General features: G+C 36.5%; 1 protein-coding gene across 1 annotated transcript in view; it reads left to right on the top strand.

Annotated features, from left to right (window-relative positions):
* The window catches only part of Nav3 (neuron navigator 3), a 762,474-nt gene that overhangs the window by 553,889 nt on the left and 187,392 nt on the right, over positions 1-21,193 (top strand). Inside the window, exons 7-8 of the mRNA XM_036169458.1 lie at positions 10,976-11,044; positions 13,978-14,117. Of these exons, the coding sequence (XP_036025351.1) occupies positions 10,976-11,044; positions 13,978-14,117 (209 nt within the window). The remainder of the gene's footprint in view (positions 1-10,975; positions 11,045-13,977; positions 14,118-21,193) is intronic.

Raw genomic sequence — 21,193 nt, 5'->3', positions numbered from 1 at the left:
TCTGGTTTTTAAAGAGTTGTGCCCGTGTGAGTTTCAGCAGTTGCCAGTGGAGTGACGTGGATGAGAGCTTGAGCTGCTGGTGGACTGTTGATTTCACCTCTAATGTTAGAGAAGGTTGCAGAAGAGACTATATGAACAGATTTATATGTAACATGACTAAATACAACAACACCTAGCAAATAACCACCAAATAAGCTATTTCTATTTCCTTCTCCTGTTTAGACATCATATCTCATGTATCATCAAATACATTGGCTTACCAAAGACATTATGAATCTCCACTCTGCCCAACCTTGTATCATATCCTCTAATCAATCAAGTCCATTCCACTTCTAAATTTTATTAAAGTTGTCAAATATTTCCAAGTAATGATATCTCTATAATTAAGAACTTAAAAATATTCAATACTTTCCATACTCAGTATAACTACATGTAGATATAAATATTTTAGTAATGGCTCATCTGCAGTTAATAAAATATTTTTCTATCATTAATTTTAGTTCATCTGCTTTTTTATTGTCTTGATTCACAGTGAGCCATCTTCTAGTTAATTTACCTAATAGAAATATATTAAGCTTTCAATAGTTCCCCAAACAATCATGGAGACATTGACAATATGGCATAGTATAAAACAGATGAAAAAGAGTTTATTGTCATGAAGACCACAGTGTAGTAATAAACTGGAGCAATTTTGAAAAATGAACAAAATATGTAGTAATCATTTGGCAGGTGAAGAAAAATAAGCTGGGAAAGGGGAAATTAGCATGCAGGAATTATATTCTTATAAATGTAAGTAAAGATACTCAGGAGAGGCCTTGCCAAATGATGAGCCTGACCTAGTAGTGAACTCGCTGTTTGGCTATCTCAGAGTGTTACCAGTTTCGTTTTGAGAAGAGAAAATAGCTACTTGTGCTGGGTCTGGTGAAAGGAGGCAGTGAAAGTGCAGGACATAATTCAGAAAACAACTGCCTCTACCACCAGAGTTACAACTTTGGCTTTTGCTGCCTAGTGCAATGAGAAGCTATTGTGTGCCCTGAGAAGATAGAGGAACGGACGTAGAAGTGAAATTATCACTTTGTTGTAATGAGTGTGAAGGGATGATGGGATCAGCTGATTCATGGAGAAAGCCTGTACTGTCATGAGAGGTAGGGTCAGAAAGTTGTATTCCAAATATGGATTGAGGGAAGTGTCAGGAGAATGAACAGCCAGACTTGCAGTGGAATTGATGCCTAGAAAAGAGGTTCTGGAGGGGTTTTTTTTGCATTAGCTGTGAGAAGATGTTTCTTTGTACTGAAATGAAAATACGTGTAGGAGAAGTGGGTTTTGTAGGGAGAAAGAAGTTAATTCACTGACCCAATTATCAGTTTTGAAATGTCTGTAAGAAGGACATTGGGGCCAGGTGGTGGTGGTGCACGCCTGTAATCCCAGCACATGGGAGGCAGAGCCAGGCGGATCTCTGTGAGTTTGTGGCCAGCCTGGTCTACAGAGTGAGATCCAGGACAGGCACCAAAACACCACAGAGAGAAACCCTTTCTTGGAAAAAAAAGAAAAAAGGACATTGGGATTGGGAGAATGGAGTTTATGAGGCAGATATAGTCTATAGATACTCATTATGGGAACATAGTAGATAGCTATAAAATTCTATGAGACTAGATGCAGTCATTCACCAAAAGCTATGTATGGATGATGAAATTACGGTCAGGAGATCACCAATGTTATAGAGATCAGACATATAGTAGGACCACAAAGAGGATATCATAGAGTCAGATCACAAAATAGGACCCAAAACAGGAGAAGTTGGTATCCTAGAGAAAAAGTGAAGAAAGTGTTCTAAGACTGGAAATAATGATGGATATCCTAGAGGCCCCTTCCCTCCATGGCTCAGTAACCTTCCTAATAGTCTGGGCCTGTGTTCTGTCACTAAGTCCTCATAGCAACCTTATGACACGGGCATTAATCTTACATTCCAGTTAAGGAAACTGAAGACAGATAGATCAGTTTAACTTTGCAACGTTTCATAGCGACTAATTTTATAAGTCGAATCCAGGAAATGTAACCTGGAGCTTCATTTCCTAAATATGTCAGCAGGAACTCTACTGTTGGGAACCTGGCCGGCCAACAGGACAAGAAGGTCAGAGTGACCCAAGACAACAGACAATGATCAGTCAAGTTCATGCTGTGATAGCTCCATTGACAACTGGTCAGTAGGAGTTAAGATGACAGAGAGAAGAAAATATAGTTTTGTTATAAATTAAACGACAGGGATGGAATGACAGTAACACCATTGTATTTTATTCCTCTAGCTCTTTCATTGGTTATCTCTTCAAACTTATCTAATGAAGCAGCATTGTTATCTCTTTTTCAGAATATTCTAAGTATCCTTTGTCTTCCCATCACATAAAACATGATAGAATACTTCTGTTCAGTTTTCCCTCATCCCAACCACAAATGATGTTTCCTTTTATAGTTTGTTTGTTTTTTGTACATGTTTTTGTTTTGTATCCACAAGATTAATATCTGTTCTGTGAATTATCCTCATATCCCTACTATAGAATATTTTGAAAATTGAAACCAATATAATATCTGCTTGTTCAATGTACATATCACAAAAATATATGAGGAATGTGGCTCTTTGTCAAGCTGTTTTTTAAAGTCTCTATAGAATGTGGCTGTTTGTTTAAATTTGAGCATAGCAGACAAATTTGAATATTAACCAGAGCTCATTTTAAAATCCTTTGGTTGGACCAATTCAAACCCGTAAAGGCATCCTTCATGCCAACATTTTTCATCAACATCCCTCCCCTCACTTTGGTTCTCAAAGTCTTGTCATTGGTGGCTCGTGGCTTTTATCTATATTCTTTTAAGTTATGAACTTAACTCTTTATTATTTCTTTATCAAATGGCCTCATATTAGAGAAACAAAGAATAACAAATATCTGAATTACAGAAGGTATGAGGATGATTGTTCTAGGTCCTAAGATTTTTGTTTCACAGCCAGGCGGTGGTGGTGCATGCCTTTGATCCCAACACTCAGGAGGCAGAGGCAGGAGGATATTTGTGAGTTCGAGGCCAGCCTGGTCTACAGAAAGGTGCAAAGCTTCACAGAGAAACCCTGTCTTAAAAAAAAGATTTTTGTTTCACAAAATCACAATTATTTAACTGTATTTCCTGAGCACTGAAAAGTATAAATTTCCTCTATACACGGGCTGTTCAAAGTAACTGTCAATGTGTGTGTGTGTGTGTGTGTGTGTGTGTGTGTGTGTGTGTGTGTATTTGAGTCATGGTCTCATATAATGTAGACAGCCTTGATCTCAAGTAGCTGAGGCCTGTATCTTCTCAGTGCTGGGATGCAAAATTATTACTGGTTCTATATTATTTTGTAAAGGGTAAAATGTGTATTATTGTAGAACTCAAGAAATGGATGTGTGATTCCCTGGCTTTTTTGTTTTGTTTTGTTTTTTTGAGACAGGATTTCTCTGTGTAGCTTTGGTGCTGTCCTGGATCTCGCTCTGTAGAGCACGCTGGCCTCAAACTAATAGAGTTCCCCCTGGCTCTGCCACCTGAGTGCTGGGATCAAAGGCATGCACCACTGCCTCCTGGCCAATTTATTATTATTTTATAGACCAGGACTTGCTGTATAGCCCAGGCTGGCTCTGCCTCCTGAGTGCTTGGATTAAAAGCATACACCACCACCTCCCAGTTGATTCCCCATTTTTAAAAGTTTACCAAGTTTTAATGTCCTGGTTACATATTTTAAAAACATTTTTCCATATATTAGAAACTTGGTTTCAATTATACTTTATTTTTAGTTTTCAGATAAAACATAAACATACAGACTTGATTCTTTTACTTGCAATGTTATATTGTATGTTAATCATATTCTCCCAAATTTTAATTTACTGGCTTCAAATGGAAACTACACCTGTCTATAAAACTACAATAATCCTACCTGTGTGGCTGTTGCACTATGCTCCTATCATTAGCTTGATATGGAAAATCAAGCTATAATCAGAGGCCTGGTGGTGAATGTGGAATTCAGTCTAAGGGACAAACCTTTAACAACTGAAAAGTCTCCCCCAAGAGGATTTAATTGTCTATCTCTTTTACAGAGCTTTATTTTAGAATTTTCTCTTCATCTTTTCCTCTCTGCATTTTCACTTCCTATCTTGCTCATTGTTTCGGATTAAGCTCTTCATAGTATAAGTCATATTTACACAAGGCTTTTTCCCCCTAAGACTGAGAGATTATACCATGATAAAAGTTTTGAAGCCCAGCCATCATGTAATTATAGGAACTCACAAGTGCTGATGGTCATATTTAACTTCACAATAAATTGGAAATAACACAAGGATTAAAAACTCAAATTATTTTATGAAACTATATGTTTTAGAGAAATGGGTTTAAATTATATTTTATAAATTTGATAACAAGGGATCATTTTCATGAACAAATAGATTAATAAGAAGTTTGTAAACTTACTCTGTACTGACTACTGTACATTTTAAGTCTGGAAATATTATTCTTTTTTTCCCCCCACTAACTTTAGTACTCTTTGTCCAAGTTAATTTCTTGAATTAGAAAAATAGCTTAGTCCATTTTTAGAGTGTATTTTATTTTAAGGTGTTTGCATTTTAGAAAACTTTTGTAATTAGCTCTCAGTGTATTGAGATGTAGTTTTACTGTACACTGAAGATGGTAGATTTAAAAAAAGAGCTACAGAACAACAGGATTTTCTAAAAGTTGAGTATGAAGGAAAACATTGTGGAAATATGATTTACGGTGACACAGTGAGAGAAATATGAGCCTTGTTTCCTGAGCTTCCTGTATCTTGAAGTTGGATGCTCCAAAACAGCAAGAGACTTGATGCTGCAATATCTTACCCAGTGATCTTTCTCTTTAGTTACTGTCTTAAAAGTTCACAAAAGCAGACTGTGTATGTGGCCTCATTAACTGCAGAAATGTTAGATAAGCCTCAAGTTATAATGCATGTTCATGTCATAGCTGGCCGATGGTGTAAGCTATCTCAAATGCCATGAGGATTTTATTTCAGCCCCCCTTCCTCCCCCCTCACACCCCCCCCCCCACCCCCCCCCCGCTAATAAAAAAAAAAAACCATGTGGCGGGAAAGCTAAGCTTCCAATTCATTCATGGTTTCATGAATTCTTAGCAAAATTTAAGCATGTGTCCAAGGTATGTCAGCGCATATTCTGAAGTGTAAATATTAGCAAAAAGTCTTTTGTGGGTTTTGAAGGAAACTAGATTGCTTGAAGATACAAAAGACGTGATTGTTGAAGGTGTTCGCTCTTTCTACAAGTGGTTAGTTAGTCAGTTATCATTTTCTAGGAGTTTGTAAAAGTCTTGTGTAGGAGGGATCTTCTACACAGTACAGGAAGAATCTGCATTTAAAAATGATCTTTTAATCTTGATTCTGAGTATATGGTTCAATTTTATTGAGAGTTTCTTACGTGCATATGATGTGTTTGACCAAATCCACTTGCTACTCTCTTCAAATCCTTCTATAGTCCCTTTGGTCACTTACCCCTCCAACTTGCAAGTGCTCTTTTGTTCTATAACTTAGCACTGCCTTTACATGCATGATTGTAAGACTGTCTGCTGAAACATATGGCCATTCAGGAGCCACATCCCCGAAAAGAACTTCTCTCTCTGGCACCATCAATGGCCAATAGCTTTTCAGCTATGGGTAGGGTTTTTCTCAATGGAAGGAGTAACAAGAACTATTCTACTTGGAATTTGGTCCAGGCTGTGATGACAGTTAAGACTGAAGAAGTAGGGCAGATAATATTTTATGGTTGTTGGGATTCTACATCTAATAAGCTAATGCTTATTTCCTGAACATTGAAGAAAATTGCTCAGGGACTTTTTTTTTAGTAGTGGAGAAATAAAGCTGTTGATATCCTAGAAAGACAGCCTTGGTGACTGGGCTAGACTACATATCTGTTTTTGTTGAATTCTTGGTTGATGATACATTTCAATAGGAAAAAAAAGATAACATGATAATGGAACAAAGTAAACAGAAAGAGAAAGCAGAAAGACAGAGAAAGAAAAATGCACCCTTAGCCTTTTGAGCTTGAGATTCTTTTGAGTTTTCTAGGTGTTAGTGTCTATAATGTTACTCTTAGACCAGAAAACATTAACTTAACGATGTTTTATTAAATGAAACAATAGAAGAGGAGGAGTTTACTTAAGGAAAAAGAAGAAAACAAAGAGAACAACAGAGAACTCAGCACAGAATTCTGGAGGTCATACACATTAATGGATAAGGAAATATAACAGAAAGAATATTCTTTTATTCATTCTGCACTAGAACAGTCTTTGTTTGGTTTTGTTTTGTTTTATCTGTGAAAAGTCAATTGCTTCGTCAAGGAATGCCTCATTTTTGAAGGTATTTTATCCTAGCCCTTTAAACTATTTGTGAATTTTCAAACATGAATTCATTATAAGCACATAGAACTTGTTGAAGTATAATATTTTGAATATGCTTTATGTTATGACTTATGAAAATGCTTTCACTTAGTTTCTATACCACAAAACTGAACACAATGTCTGCAGTTGTGGCACCATTGGATTATGTATAGATTTAAGAGTTACTTTGGGAATGGTTTTTAGGTACTGCTTGAAGCAGTACCTGCTGATTTATTGTAGGACAAGGTCCTTTAGCGATTCATATTGCCAAATTCAGGATTGAAGAGGAGTAAATAATATCCTGTAATATTGAAAGGCAGGGTTACTTCAGACACGAAGAGCCATAGTTGAAGTCTCAGACATTGAACTGAATGGACCATACTTCTGAACTCTGGAGTGCGAAAGATTATTGCATCAAAAGTTGACCTATAAACAACAAAGGAAGTGGTTTTGGGAAGATGATGAAGCATAGAGAGGCGGGGTCAATTTTGATAAATAAAGAATGTCATGTTTTATAGGATTCATCACAATTTGAGACTGTTCAGGAGTTCTTCAATGTGAATCTGACTTCTGTTATGTTAGTTTCAGTTTTTATAAGGTCTATTTGTCCCAGATACTTGTTCTTTATTCGTGTATAATTAAATTCTCAAAAGAGTTGGTATATGTAAAGTTATCAGCCTCATTTAACAGATGATGAAACAGGCAGAGAGAGTAGGTGGTTGTCTTAGTTAGGGTTTCTATTACTGTGAAAAGAAACCATGACCATAGTGACTCATAAAGAAAACATTTAATTGGGGTGGCTCGTTTACAGTTTCAGAGGTTCAGTCCTTTACCATCATGGGAAGGAGCATGGTGGCATGCAGGCAGACATGATACTAGACAAGAAGCTGAGAGTTCTATATCTTGTAGGCAACAGGAAGTCAACTGACATACAGGGAGGTAACCTGAGCATAAGAAGCCTCAAAGCCCACCCTTACAGTGACACACTTCCTCCAACAAGGCCATACCCACTCCAACAGAGCTACATGTTCTAATAGTGCCACTGGCTATGAGATTTTTGGGGCCAATTACATTCAGACTACTACAGTGGGTGATGAACACATAGAGTCTTTGTTGTAAACAGTGTACTAGCTCTTTCCTCCCAGACTTTTATTCTTTCACAGTAAATATTCCACACATCGTTCTTTGCCCACTTGACTGGCATTTCTGTGGTTCTATATCTAAGCTTGAAATAAATGTAGTTTCCATTATATAGCCAACTATACCCCTATGGAGAACCCATAAATTAATATATATGGTTTTAGGGGCTATATTTCTGTCAACAAAGCATCACTTATTGCCCTATAAACCTAGTTTTAATAAATTAAATCTTTTGAGTGTTATGTCAGTACATGGCCACTGGTTACTAAGCACCTTTTTTATGATTCATTCCTTGTTTTATTTTATGAATGCAAATAAGGTTATTATGAGGAAAGGACCATAGCACTAAATCACATATCCCAAAAGCTAAGAATGTTCTTCACTTTAAAAATGTATGAATGGAAAGCTTCTATTTTATTTACTCACTATTTCAAAGTAAATTCTTCTCAAAGCATCTATGTACTTTATATGAGTGATAAAAGTGAGCTTACATTCTACAGTGGTAGTAAGATTTATTATACAGAGAAAATAAAGAGGGCCTTGTGAAAATGCAAGTTCTGATTCAAGTTGTATGGAGTAGAAGTTGAGATTGTCTATTTCTTACAACTCCCAAGTGATGCCAGGGTGATTGGTCGCCTATGATTTATAAAATCACTGAGAGAATGAGTCAGTGTAATATACATGAGGATTGAAGGGGAACTTACAAGCACATGGTTGGTAGATGTCTAATGACAGGAATAGATACTGCCATCTACAGTGGTTGAGAGGGAAAGGGAAAATCCATCCTGAGCACACATGAGTAAATCATCATCCTATGGGTAAGAATATATAAGTAAAAAGAACATATTGGAACTTTGGAGATGAATGAAGACAAATGGTGAGTTCATCCTGATGGGAGAGCATATACATCATGTAATTGGGCAAGTCTTTTAAATGCTTGATATGAACGTTGAAGTATGAAGAAGTTAGTTCTAGAAATTTAGTTGGAATCTTAGAAGTAAAGATACAGCATTGTTTGAGGAAAACGGACACATTCTGTGCAGAGAAAATCATGCCTTTAAGAATTGAGGGAAAGAGATGTAATGAAACTAAGAGAAATAGCCAAGAGTGGCAGTACACGGGTCGGGTAGCAGTGTCAGGGGAAGATGTAAAAAACAGAGAACATGGTTGATACGAAGACATTAGAAAGCAGTGAAAATGTGAGTGTTGTTAAGATAATGACCTCACACATCTTTGTAGTAGGCTTTACTTACAATCTCAGCCTTTAGGACACTGACCATAGAGGATGATGACTTAGAGTCCAGCCTGAGCTACATAGCATGTTCCAGGCCAGTGTGATCATGCCTCAGTAAACCAAGCAGAAAAGAAAAGCAGAATCTCTTCACAAAGGCAAGCAATAAATGGAAGATACTAAATATCAAGGAACTGAATGAAGTAGGAGGTGTTGGTACAAAAATAGTCAGCATGTAACATATTCTTTCCCAGCAAAATCAGAAACACAGCCGTAAAGCCAAACTGACTTTAGCTGCATCGTTTCATAGCACTGGAATTTCCTATGGCCTTTTCCTAATTGAATAGCCAGATCTATATTATTTCTTTAAACATTATATGTAGAAATGATGAGCTAGCTTTAGTTACCAGAAAACCCTTTGTTTGTTATCCTCTTCACTGATCCTGTAATGTTCAGCCTGAGAAGTAGAAAAAAGAGTCACTAAATCGTAGGTGGCCCTTTGATTGGAGGAGTTACAAGTTAGCTCTGAAAATCCCAAGAGATTTGCTCACTTTGTTTGCATTTTAAAATTTATTTGTATTTATTTCATTTCTATCTGACTGCATTGAAACAGCTAATTCTTTTTCATTTATTCTGTGATATTGTTGACACCAATGTAGCTTGGCTGCTTGTCTCAGTTCATGGTAATAGTTAAAATACAGATTGTTTTCTATACAAGGACTGATGTATACAATAATGAATGTGAAAAACAGGTGCTCTATCAACACAAAAATGCCTTCTATATGATAATGAGTTCCCTGGACACTAGGCTACAGTAAGGCTATGCGCATTCCCACCACAGGCTGTTTCAGAAGAGTGAGGAATGACCTACAGAACGAAACATGACCAGAAGAAATCTTTCTCTTGCCTAGATCCTCTCTGCTCAGCAATAGAGCAAATTGATCAATAGCAAGAAGGTTCCAGCAACCCTTCATGCTAATCCTAGCTCCTCAGTGCTATTCTAAGGTCCTTGTAACTGCTGATGACTGTTCATGCACTCCATGTGTGATTGTGTATAGGTACAACTCCCTTAAGAAGTAAAGGCTACTACCCATGCCTACATGGGTGTGCCAATGGATTCTTTGATCTATTGAGTCTAATTTTTTTCCTAAATGCTTTCTCTTCAACTTTTAATAGCGCAAACATCAATTTAAACTACAAATTTGTATTTTCATGGATAAAGTGTTATTCTTCAGAGCTTGGGGTCGAGTAATGGCTTGTTATATTTTTTGAGCAAAGTATTAGGTTAAAAAATTATGTGGGGCTAGTGGAATGGATCAGTAAATAAAGGCACTAGTTTATATGTTAGAAGATCCAAGTTCAACTTTCTTTTCCTACAAGATGGCAAGAGAGAACCGATCCCAGAATTATCTTCTGCTGTCACACATAAGCTATGGTATGAATCATTTTGTGTGCATGCGCGCGCGTGCACGCGCGCGCGCGCGCACACACACACACACACACACACACACACACACACACTAAAATAAAGTATAATTCAAGAATGTTTGGGAATTATCAGATGTTTTTAAAAGATTTTTTTTTCCCTAGAATTTAACTCTATGTAATTTTCAACTCTGGTATACATCTTTCTTTAAACAAAAATAATTTATTGTAAACTTCTTTTTTGAATCGTGCAGTATTAGGTATCAACAATAATGTATGAGTCATAAACTCAGTTTTTAATAAATTGCTTTTCAAAATATTTGGCTTAAAAGAACAAATTAGAGTTTACCAGACTCTCATCTCCTGCTCATCCTTTTACTGTTCTGGAGAAAGGAATCTTATAAATGAAACTGTAGTTTGTTTTTTAATGTTTTCACAGTCAGTTGAAAGTTAAGATTATATAAGATAAATATTGTTAAATATAATGTGTAACATATCACAACATAACTTTAAAGTCAACAATGAGACATTTTTGCTATAAGAGGTGTGCTGGGGTTATTTCATAGGGCATTCATAATCAAAATTCATGGCATATATGTTGCATTACCATAATTTTCTGATAAGTTTGTTATTTATATATGTTTATGTGTGTTTCAATTGCATTTCATTAACTCATAACTTTCTTGTTAAGTTTGCACTTTCTTTCCATGTTCAAAGAATCCCTTTAATTCACTTTCTCTGTTTCTCCTCATACAGTCTGACAGCCAGATATGCATCTCAGTGTAATCAGAGTGGAATTGCAACCAGTCAGAAAAAGCCTACTAGGTCAGTTCACGTCTCTAATCTATTATTTGTTAGTGATATTCAAGTAATTGCCAGTGGTATTCTGTCCAATCACTTTACATTTCCAAAATATGACACACTTCTAAGAGTACTAAATTTCAAGCACTGAGTTCTCCCAAGTAGATTTCCATCTGGAGACTTTGGGACAAGTATATTAGCCGATTAAATGGGTTTAGAGGTCTAGCTTTGATTGAGATTTAGTGATGCACAGTGATATACTTGGCAAAAGCTGTGTCCTAGACTTAAAAAGTAAGTGAGGAAAAAAATGACCTTAAAGCCCTTTGACTCTTTTGAGGTCACAGAATCTGAAAGTTACACAACAAGATTTTTAACTATTTTGAAATAGGCATGTTACTTATTGCACTTTAAAGGAGAATTGGGTTGGATGATTTATATGGGTAAATTAACCTAGGATTATATTCTATGTATAATAACTTAAATCCCTGCATTGAAAACATATGTTTTTAAAGATGAATATATATTTGTGCTTTTTTTTTAACAAAATAATGATACATAAAGTATTAGAAGAGCTTTATTGTTGTTCACATTATCAATAAAGGAATAAAGGTAGCTCAATGACATTAGTGTATTTCCCTTGCCTTGGTTTTTTTCTTTTTTTACATGAAATTCTACAGTAGTAAAAACTTATTATGGAGAGGAACATCTTTAAAATTACTTAATTAAAATGACAACAATAGACCTAAATTACTACATAATGAGGACAGTGACATGCCGTGAACAGTGAGTACCTTCATGACTCCTGTGAAGATGTGGGCATGTACGCCATCTTCTAGGTCCTTTGTTCTAATGGAACTTTTCTGTGTCACACACTCTCTTTCTCTTTCTTTTTTTTCCCTCCATCTCATTTCCCTTCTTATTGCTTTGATGAATGATCTGGAAGCTCTGGCTGCCTGTCAAATTAGGGTAATGAGAAGAGCAAATGTATCTTTTAATTTGTTTTAATTTGTTCTTCTGAGGACTGAAGATCACTTAACTTCATGGGTCACAGTAAGAATTAAAATGCATCTTAATTGCTTCCTAGAAATGGGTCAAGTTTCATTGCAAACAGGGCAAGTTTGAGGACAAACTGTTTATACATGAGTTTGGAATGAATTTCAAAGACTATGGGTTATGTCTACAGAAATTGCTCTCATATTTATTGGGATTGGGACATTTGGCCCAATTAATTATTTGACTTTTCTCTGTGGAGAATAGTCAGTGGTACTGTAAATTTCCAGTGTCTGTAGTTATGATGTTGTAGTTACAACCTCTTGTATAGATATTTGAGAAGAACTTGAAAGCTGGAATCATTTGGAAAAGATTCTAATCTTGTGCACGACACAACACCAGGCTAACAGAATAGCTGGAGAGACTATTAGGCACATGTGTTTAAACTCTAAAGTACAGTAAAAAATTTGAAACTTAACCGTTTCTAACATCAGTGCAGCTTTAGTATTTAGATTTTCCTGATGCTCACTGCATTTTGCAGTTCTTCTGCTATAAAAGGTTTATATTTGGGGGTGGGGGTGTTTCTCAGATCAGGTTGTACAGTGGAGATGTGTTGAAATCTGCTGTGCTAAATGGATTGGCAATTTGGACATGTAACAGTTACAAAAAATTTTAGACTTTTCATTAAAAAAAAGAAATCTGTGAAAAGATCAGCACTGTATTTCTTAACGTTTTTGGACTAATCCACCTTTCTTTTCAAACAGGAATTTTCAGAGCAGTACACAATCTCATTCACACGGTGGCAGCACCCGCCCACAGTGCTGGCAGTATCCTGTCACATCTCAGTCGTGTCCATGCTTGCCCTTATGTTCTGGGTTTTACTTCATGTGGGTTGAGCTGAGGATACATGTGGAAAATGCAATCATAATGTAAACTAAAAATTAGGTACAGCTCATGCAATAACTGACAAGTGAAATTTTCATGAAAAAAAAATAGTAAAATGTAAACTGATCCAAACTGAAACTTAATGATCGTTTTAATGAAAGAATATCAGGCTACCAGCATCTATCAAGCTGCTCTGGTAATGAGAGAGATGGCATACATTTCCACATGAGCTCTTCTTCATACACAAAATGCACGGAAACTCCCTTCACTCTAGGTGTATTTCAACTGCCATTCTACACACAGAGATTTTCTTCCTCTGAGGTTAGCATCCTGTCCTATGTGATAAGGTGGCCACCTGTGAAAAATCACCAACATGTGTCTCAGTCCCTTTTTTCACAAGAGAATGAAACATTTTTGTAAGACAGCCCAGCTATGTGTAATGTGATCTTGACTGAGGTCTTAGCAACATGTTTTAATGTAACTTACAAGCTTAAGCTTAGCTAGTCAAAGTATTGTTGCTGTTTGCCTTTTGTTCAATAATTTATTCTTTTCATTAATTTTCAAGTCTTAAGCAAAGCTATATTATCTACATATATATATATATATATATATATATATATATATATTGTAATATATATATATATATATATATATATATATATATATATATATATTTTGTATGTTCCATACACTAAAAGGAAAATTTTATCAACTGCAAATACCTAAATAATGTGCTAGGAACTCTATAAAGTTAAATATCATTGTTGTTCTTGCCAAATAATTTTATGTATTTTAATATAAATTTTTATTCATATGAGTATGGATATTTTTATAGTTAAAGGCCACTTTGTTTTAGTTTTCTTATCTTTGGGGCATGCTTATTGAGAAGTAAAACCAGCTTTTTCTCCCAGTCTCTTACTTTGTGTCCAGCTGTTTGTCCCTTAAACCATCATTTTCTGCTAAGTAGGTGGTAGACGATCCTGTATTGTGGGTTTCCCACCAACTCTTCCTTGCTCGCGCTTCCCTTTTCCTCCGTTTTCAAAGTGTACAATAATGATGTAATTTTTCTCATGCTATTTCAGGCTTCCAGGGCCCTCTAGGGTGCCAGCTGCCAGCAGCAGCAACAAGGCTCAAGGAGCCTCCAATCTGAATAGGAGAAGTCAGAGCTTTAACAGCATTGACAAAAACAAGCCTCTCAATTACACAAATGGAAATGAAAAAGGTAAGTGTGCATCTGTCCCATCCTTCTGCCCCGAGTCCAATGTATGCTTTGTGAATGGACACGCCAATGCTGATAGTTGAACAGTGGAGCAGCTTGGGGATGGGAATATCAGAGGAGTTTCCTAACCCTCACCCCATCATGAATTACAGCTTCCTCCTGGAACTTTCTTTTCTGCAGAGCATCTCAAGGAAATGAGTTCATGTATTTTAAAGCAGATTGTTAATTATAGAGCCAAGCATAAAATCTGTTTCCGAAAACGAGTTACCCCACATGTACATAAATAGTGTTTTCTTATGCCTTTCTTGTTTTATGAAACTATATCCTGAAATCAAAATGCTGTCTTGAATTGATTTGAATCCTTATGTCAGTTAACATAACTGACAAAGAATGTGGGGAGCATTTAAGGTGGACCCAACAGAAGCTGAGATACAGTGAACAGGCTGGAATAGTGTATACCTCTAATTCTGTACTCAAGAGGGTACAGAAGGAAGCTTGCTGCAAGTTTGAGGCCAATTTGGGCTACACAGTTCCCACGTAGGTGAGATGACAGCCTATGGGTGCATTTCAAAGCAGTAAGCACAACAAACAGTGGTTATATGTTTGTGATAGGTGTTTGTCTTTGGATGGTTCATTTATTTTTATTTTATGTGCATTGGTATTATGCCTGCATGTATATCTGTGTCATGGTTTCAAACCCCCCCGGAACTGGAGTTACAGACAGTTAAGAGTTGCCACGTGGGTCCTGGGAATTGAATCTGGGTCCTCTGGAAGAGTAGCCAGTGTTCTTAACCACTGGGCCATCTATCCAACCCCTCATGTCTGTTTTTAAAAGCAGCAGTAGTTGGAAACATTATGACCTCAGCTTTCCTTAAACATCAAATTATCCATATCTATATTCTTTTAAAATATTTCTTACTAGAAACATAAAATTATAAAATGAATGGGTAGAAAATATACAAGTATGTGTATGAATGGCAGATTATACATGATCTACAAGCCACCCAGTTCTCCATGATATGCGAAGTGTACATTTTTAAAGGTGCTCTCTTGGAACTTGTCCCATTTGAGTTAGGGCTCAATAGAATGAACTTACACCTCATGCCCAAATCCTAGGAAAATCAAAAAGCTGTGCTTTATAAATATTGTGACTGTTGAAGCAGTCTTTCCAAATCAGTAAAATGCCCTATTTCTCTTGGTAGTACCCTGCCCAATGTAGGATAGTATATGAAATTAAGAAATTATTCATATGCCTTTTCAGGAGAACTATTAGAAAGCTTCATTTGAGTGGTTAAACCAAGCATGAGCTATTTTGTACAGGTTAGATGATTACCACTTGTGTCAGCAGGGAATTAGGCAGCATTCTCTTACTCAGACATAAATTGACATGTACAGTCTTGAACCAGACACTTCTGTGAGAATCTTTCCCTTTGACTAAGGCAGATTTTGGAAGATTATAACCCCTGGATAGTAAAGCAATGTGTCTTAATGCCTGAAATATCCTCCACTTTTGAGTCCAGTTGTGGGAAGGAGAGAGGAAATATAGTATAGATTTTGAAGGCTGAAGCTTCAAAAAGTATCCTTTTGTAGACAGGTGATTGAGCATTCAATGATTTATAATGAGCAGGCAAGTTCAAAACTTTAATAAGAAAGTTATTGCCGGTGTAATTGTGAGCTCTATTGACTTTCATAATGTTATGAAATCTGCTTGCTCTTTCCCTTTCTGATTTGTTATCTTAATCCATATCTGATTCCAAAGAACATTTTAAAACAAGGAAAAAACATTCTCTTCAGTAATCAATCCAAAGGAGATTCAGTTATTTATTACAATGTCTAATACCACTCATACACCTACTTTCTAAACCCAAGTTTAATTACTCTTCTTTTATAGGCTCTATAATTTTGAACATTCTATGGTTTTCTTTCATTTAAATGAAAGTATACCCTTAAAGCCTTTTATTTTTCTTGGTAAGAAAGGAAATGGGAAATGGACATTTCTAGTTGAAAATAAGTATTTCCCTCATTTTGTGACCTTAGAAAGTGTTCTATAGGTTGAAGCTACCTCTGTAATTATATGCTAATCAATTTCTAGAGGAGGCTAACAAGTTTGCAAACAGGGTTTTGTTGAATGGACTACCACTATTTATTTAAAATACTAATGCTACCATATATGCATATTTGTACATATATATGTGTATAGCCATATACATGACACCATAGTATATTAGTTTCTATACATTCATACATAACTGATACTAGAAAAGAGATTTAGAAGTGATCCAAAAATTTTGATAAAGTGATATCATGAAGTATATGTATTTGTTATTTCAAAGTCTTTATTTCCTGTATCTCAAAGTGAAACTCCAAAGGTGGATATGCACTGGTGTTTTTTCAAGGATGCTCAACTTCTTATGTATCTCTAGAAATATAACATAAGTACATAGCAATGTTTCTAATCACCACAAGATGGAGACAAACACAATGCTGCAATATGTGGCCTTGTCACTTAACAGAGAAAGCAAAAGTTGTAAGAATGTAGTGAAATGACTTAGTTTTAAATAAAGCTAACTGAAATTTTCAAAACATTTTGAAGCATATGTCGCTTATCACATTTGGTTTAGGAAGTTTAGGGCAGGAATGTGTAATTCATAACCCAAATCATGAGGAAATATGGAAGCTATACTTTGCAGATCATTTGATAGTTTTGTAGACATTTGTTACACATACAATGTGGGAATAAAGTGTCAAAAAATTGCCTATAAATTTAGATAGACTTACATGATATAACACAGTCATCCGGTGTCTGTTTTACATGTACAACACACTAGCTATTAGAGTTATTTGTGTCATTAGATCCAATGTCATTTTATAGTTGTGCTATTTTATATTTCTAATACATTATCTTAAAGAACAAGAAACAAACTGTAAACATTACACTGAAATAAACTATAACATACTCTGCCTCCAAGTAACTGCTGCAAACTTTCAATTGAGATTTTTACTTTAAATGCTTTGACACATGGATTTTGTAGCATTTACAGATCTTAGTTATCTTTTTATTGCTGTGGATACCATGACCAAGGCAACTTAGAGAAGAAAGAGTTTACTGAGAGCTTAAAGTTTCAGAAGACAAAAGTTCAAGACCATAATGGAAGGGAGCATGGTAGCAGCAGACAGGCTGGCATGATGCAGAAGCAGTAGCTGAGCTCTACAAATTGAGAGGACAACCAGGAGGCAGAGCAAGAGGCAGAAGGAGCTCATTGGTAATAGCATGGGCTTTTGAGACCTCCAAACCCACCCCCAGTGGCATACCTACTAATCCTTCTCAAATAGTTTCACCAGCTTGGTACCAAACATTCAAATATGTGAGCCTCAGAAGGCCATTCTCATTCAAGACAGATAAATATTTAAATTATTTGAGTTGCTTATTTTTACTGAAAATAGATTCTTATTTCATACAATACATCCCCACCACAGTTTCCCTCCCTCTATGAATTCCCGTCCCCCTGCCCTACAAACACACACATCCCCTCTCCCCCCCCCCCCCACTCCCCTTCTGTCTTAATTAGGGTTTCTATTGCTATGAAGAAACACCATGACTATGGTAGTTCTTACAAAGGAAAACATGTAATTGTGTAGCAGCTTACAGTTCATAGTTTTTGTCTATTATCATCACAGTGAGGTATGGTAGCTGGACAGTGGTAGTGAGCTTTCTACATCTTGTGCAGGCAACAGGAAGTGGTATGAGTCACTGGGTATGGCTTGAGCATATATGAGATTTCAAAGCCTGCCTCCACAGTGACATACTTCCTCCAATAAGGCCACGCCAACTCCAGCAAAGCCACATCTCTTAATAGTGCCACTCCCTATGAGTTTATGGTGGCCAATTATATTCAGATGACCACATTCTACTCCCTGTACTCCATCAGCTTGTAACCACGGCATAATGCAAAATGCATTTAGTCTAGCTTCAAAGTTCTGATAATTTATCACAGTCTCAACAGTGTTTTAAAGCACCAAGTTCAAAGTCTCTTCTGAGATTCATATAATCTCTTAACTGTAATCCCCTATAAAATCAAAATCAAAAAACAGATCACATACTTCCAACATGTAATGCCACAGGATATACTTTACCATTCCAAAATGTAGGGAAGGGAGCACAGTTAGGAAATACTGGACCAAAGCAAGATCAAAAACCAGCTGGGCAAACTCCAAACTCTGTATCCATATCTGATATAAAAACTCTCTTTAGTTCTCCGACTCCTTTCAGTTTTGTTGACTGTAACACACTGTTTTGTTGTTGGTGGTATTTTACTCTTTTGAGGGGACCACCACCCAGCTCCTAGATAAATTCACACACAGAAGCTTATTATTACTTATCAATGCCCAACCTTAGCTTGGCTTAGTTTCTTGCCAGCTTTTCTTAACTTTAAATTATCCAATTTTTTGCCTCTGTGCTTTTCCTCTTCTCTTACTTCTGTACATCTTACTCTACTCCATGGCTTGCTGTGAAACTGGGTGGCTAGCCCCTGGAGTCCACCTTCTTCTCTGGTTCCTCAATCTGATTTTTCCTTCCCAGATTTCTCCTTCCATTTATCTGCTCTGCCTGCAAGTTCCACCTATTTCTCTCCCCTGCCTCACTATTGGCCATTCAGCTCTTTATTAGACCATCAGGTCTATTAGACAGGCACAGTAACACAGCTTCACAGAGTTAGACAAATATAACATAAACAAAAATAATACACCTTAAAATAATATTCTACTACACTAGTTTCTTTTGATCTGATTCCACTGCCTGTTAGCAGCTCTCTCCTACAGGTATCCCACAACTCTGGCATCTGTAACATCTTGGGACCTCCAAGGCAGTCCAGGCTTCTCCTTCACTCCTTCACACAATAACCTCTCTGGACATCCATAGGGACAACTCTGACACATGCCTAGCCTCAGCAGCTTTCCTTAATCATGGAGGAATATTCCACAGTCCATTTCTTCTATCATAAAAACCTGAACCATGTGGCTGAAGCTAGCAAGTTCTGCTGCTTGTTGTGGCTGGAACATGACCCCATCATTTAATTACATCTTCACCAGCTTTCTGTTTTTAGTGGTTTTCTTCACTGCCTATGCTGGCTGTCCTGAAACTGAATCTGTAGACCAGACTGGTCTTGCACAAAGATCTTTCAATTACATCTTACCACCTTTCTGTGTTTGATGGTTATCTTCACTGCCTAAGCTTGACCATTCTGGAACTTGCTCTGTAGACCATGCTGGCCTCAAACTCAGAGATCCACCAGCCTCTGCCTCTGAAGTGCTGAAATTAAAGGCATGTACCATCATACCCAGTTCTAAGCTTTTCTTTTCATTCTTTTTCACAAGTTGGAAACTTATTCGGGTAGGATCTTACCCTGAGGTCACCACATCCTTTATTCCATTTCTTAATCTGTTTATCTCCTTAAACACAGAGTTTAGCTCCATTCTACTTCCCGGTGCTCCTTTTCCTCCTCAAATTTTTCATTTTGTATTTTAACTTGGTCAGCTTGCTCCTTTTCATTATAAATCTTCTCTACAGTTACCACTAATAACCACACGACAGAGTATATACTAGGCTGTTTTGAGGTTTCCTCTGCCAATTGAACTAATCCACAACTATTCACTTAAGCCTCAGGCAGCCACATTCTTCACCAAAATATTACAAGAAAGATCTCTAGGCAACATACTAAAATTCTTCTCCTCTGAAGCCTCTCCAGCCAGGTCCCCACAGTTCAAATAACTATTAGAACTCTGTCTTCCATGCTCCAATTAGCCCATTAAGCAGCAGAAAGCATTCCACTATGTTCCTAACCCAAACTCCCAAAGTCCATATCATTCCAAACAAAAACATAGTCCAGCCTATCACAGCAATATTCCAGACCCTGATACCAACTTCTGTCTTAATTAGGGTTTCTATTGCTGTGAGGAGACACTATGACCATGGCAACTCTTATAAAGGAAAACATTTAATTGGGTGGCTTTCAGTCTAGAAATTCAGTCCATTCTCACCGTGGTGAGACATGGTAGTACACAGGCAGACATGATACTGGAGAGGAAGCTGAGAGTTCAAAATCTTGAGCAGGCAAAAGGAAGTGGTCTGAGCCACTGGGCATGGCTTTGAGCACGTATGAGATCTCAAAGTCTGCCTCCACAGTGACACACCTCTTCCACCTAGGCTATTGCTATTCCAGCAAGGCCACACTTCCTAATAGTGCCATTCCCTATGAACTTATGGGGGACAATGACATTCAAATTACTATACCCTCCATTTCCTCTTCAGAGAAGAGCAGATCTTCAGGAGACAACAGCCAAACGGGAAATTAAAAAATTAAATTTTAAAAGAATATTTCATCAGTGAATAAATTGGTCTTTATCATAAAATAGTTTCTGATCTTAGGTATGACCAAGAAAGATGACAATTATAAAAGAATTTTCAAAGGTTATAATTTTATAATGAGAGAATTCTGGGTATATTATTTGATTATTATAGTTATAAATACAATTATTCTTAGTTATTAGAAATTAGAACACTTAATCTGAATACTTTAAAATGTTTCATTTAGTATTCAAATTGTGTTTACTAGTTTAAAGGAATTATTAAACAGGATGAACAAAATGCTTAGAATTATTGCTCAGAGGTAGCTTGAGAGGTTGAATTTATTATACTATTCTATGATCGTTTAAGAAGATCCATTTTTTAGAGCAAAGAGTATAGTTCAGTAATAGAGCCTAGCATGGCTGGAACCTGTGGTTGCCTTTCAAGTCTTCAAAATTACAATATCTCAAAATAAAAAAGAGACATGTTTTGTTTGGAGAGTTAGCCAAATTAGAAATTCAGAAATCTCTAGAATTTGTAAATTGTAATGAAGATTTATTGATGAGAACAATTTTACTTCCATATTGAAGAAAAACAAACTATTCAAAGCACAGTAGTATTAGTTGGTCTAATTGAGGGTAGAAGGATACATGGTGAATTCCAAATGATGTGATATCAAATGAGATCAGTAAAGAAACATAACTCTCACTTCAATACCCAATACCATTTTAATGCT

The sequence above is a fragment of the Onychomys torridus genome, chromosome 20 (assembly GCF_903995425.1).
Source record: "Onychomys torridus chromosome 20, mOncTor1.1, whole genome shotgun sequence".
Taxonomy (NCBI): Eukaryota; Metazoa; Chordata; class Mammalia; order Rodentia; family Cricetidae; genus Onychomys; species Onychomys torridus.
Note: the sequence above shows the minus strand (reverse complement) of the source record. Positions and strands in the feature narration are given on the sequence as shown.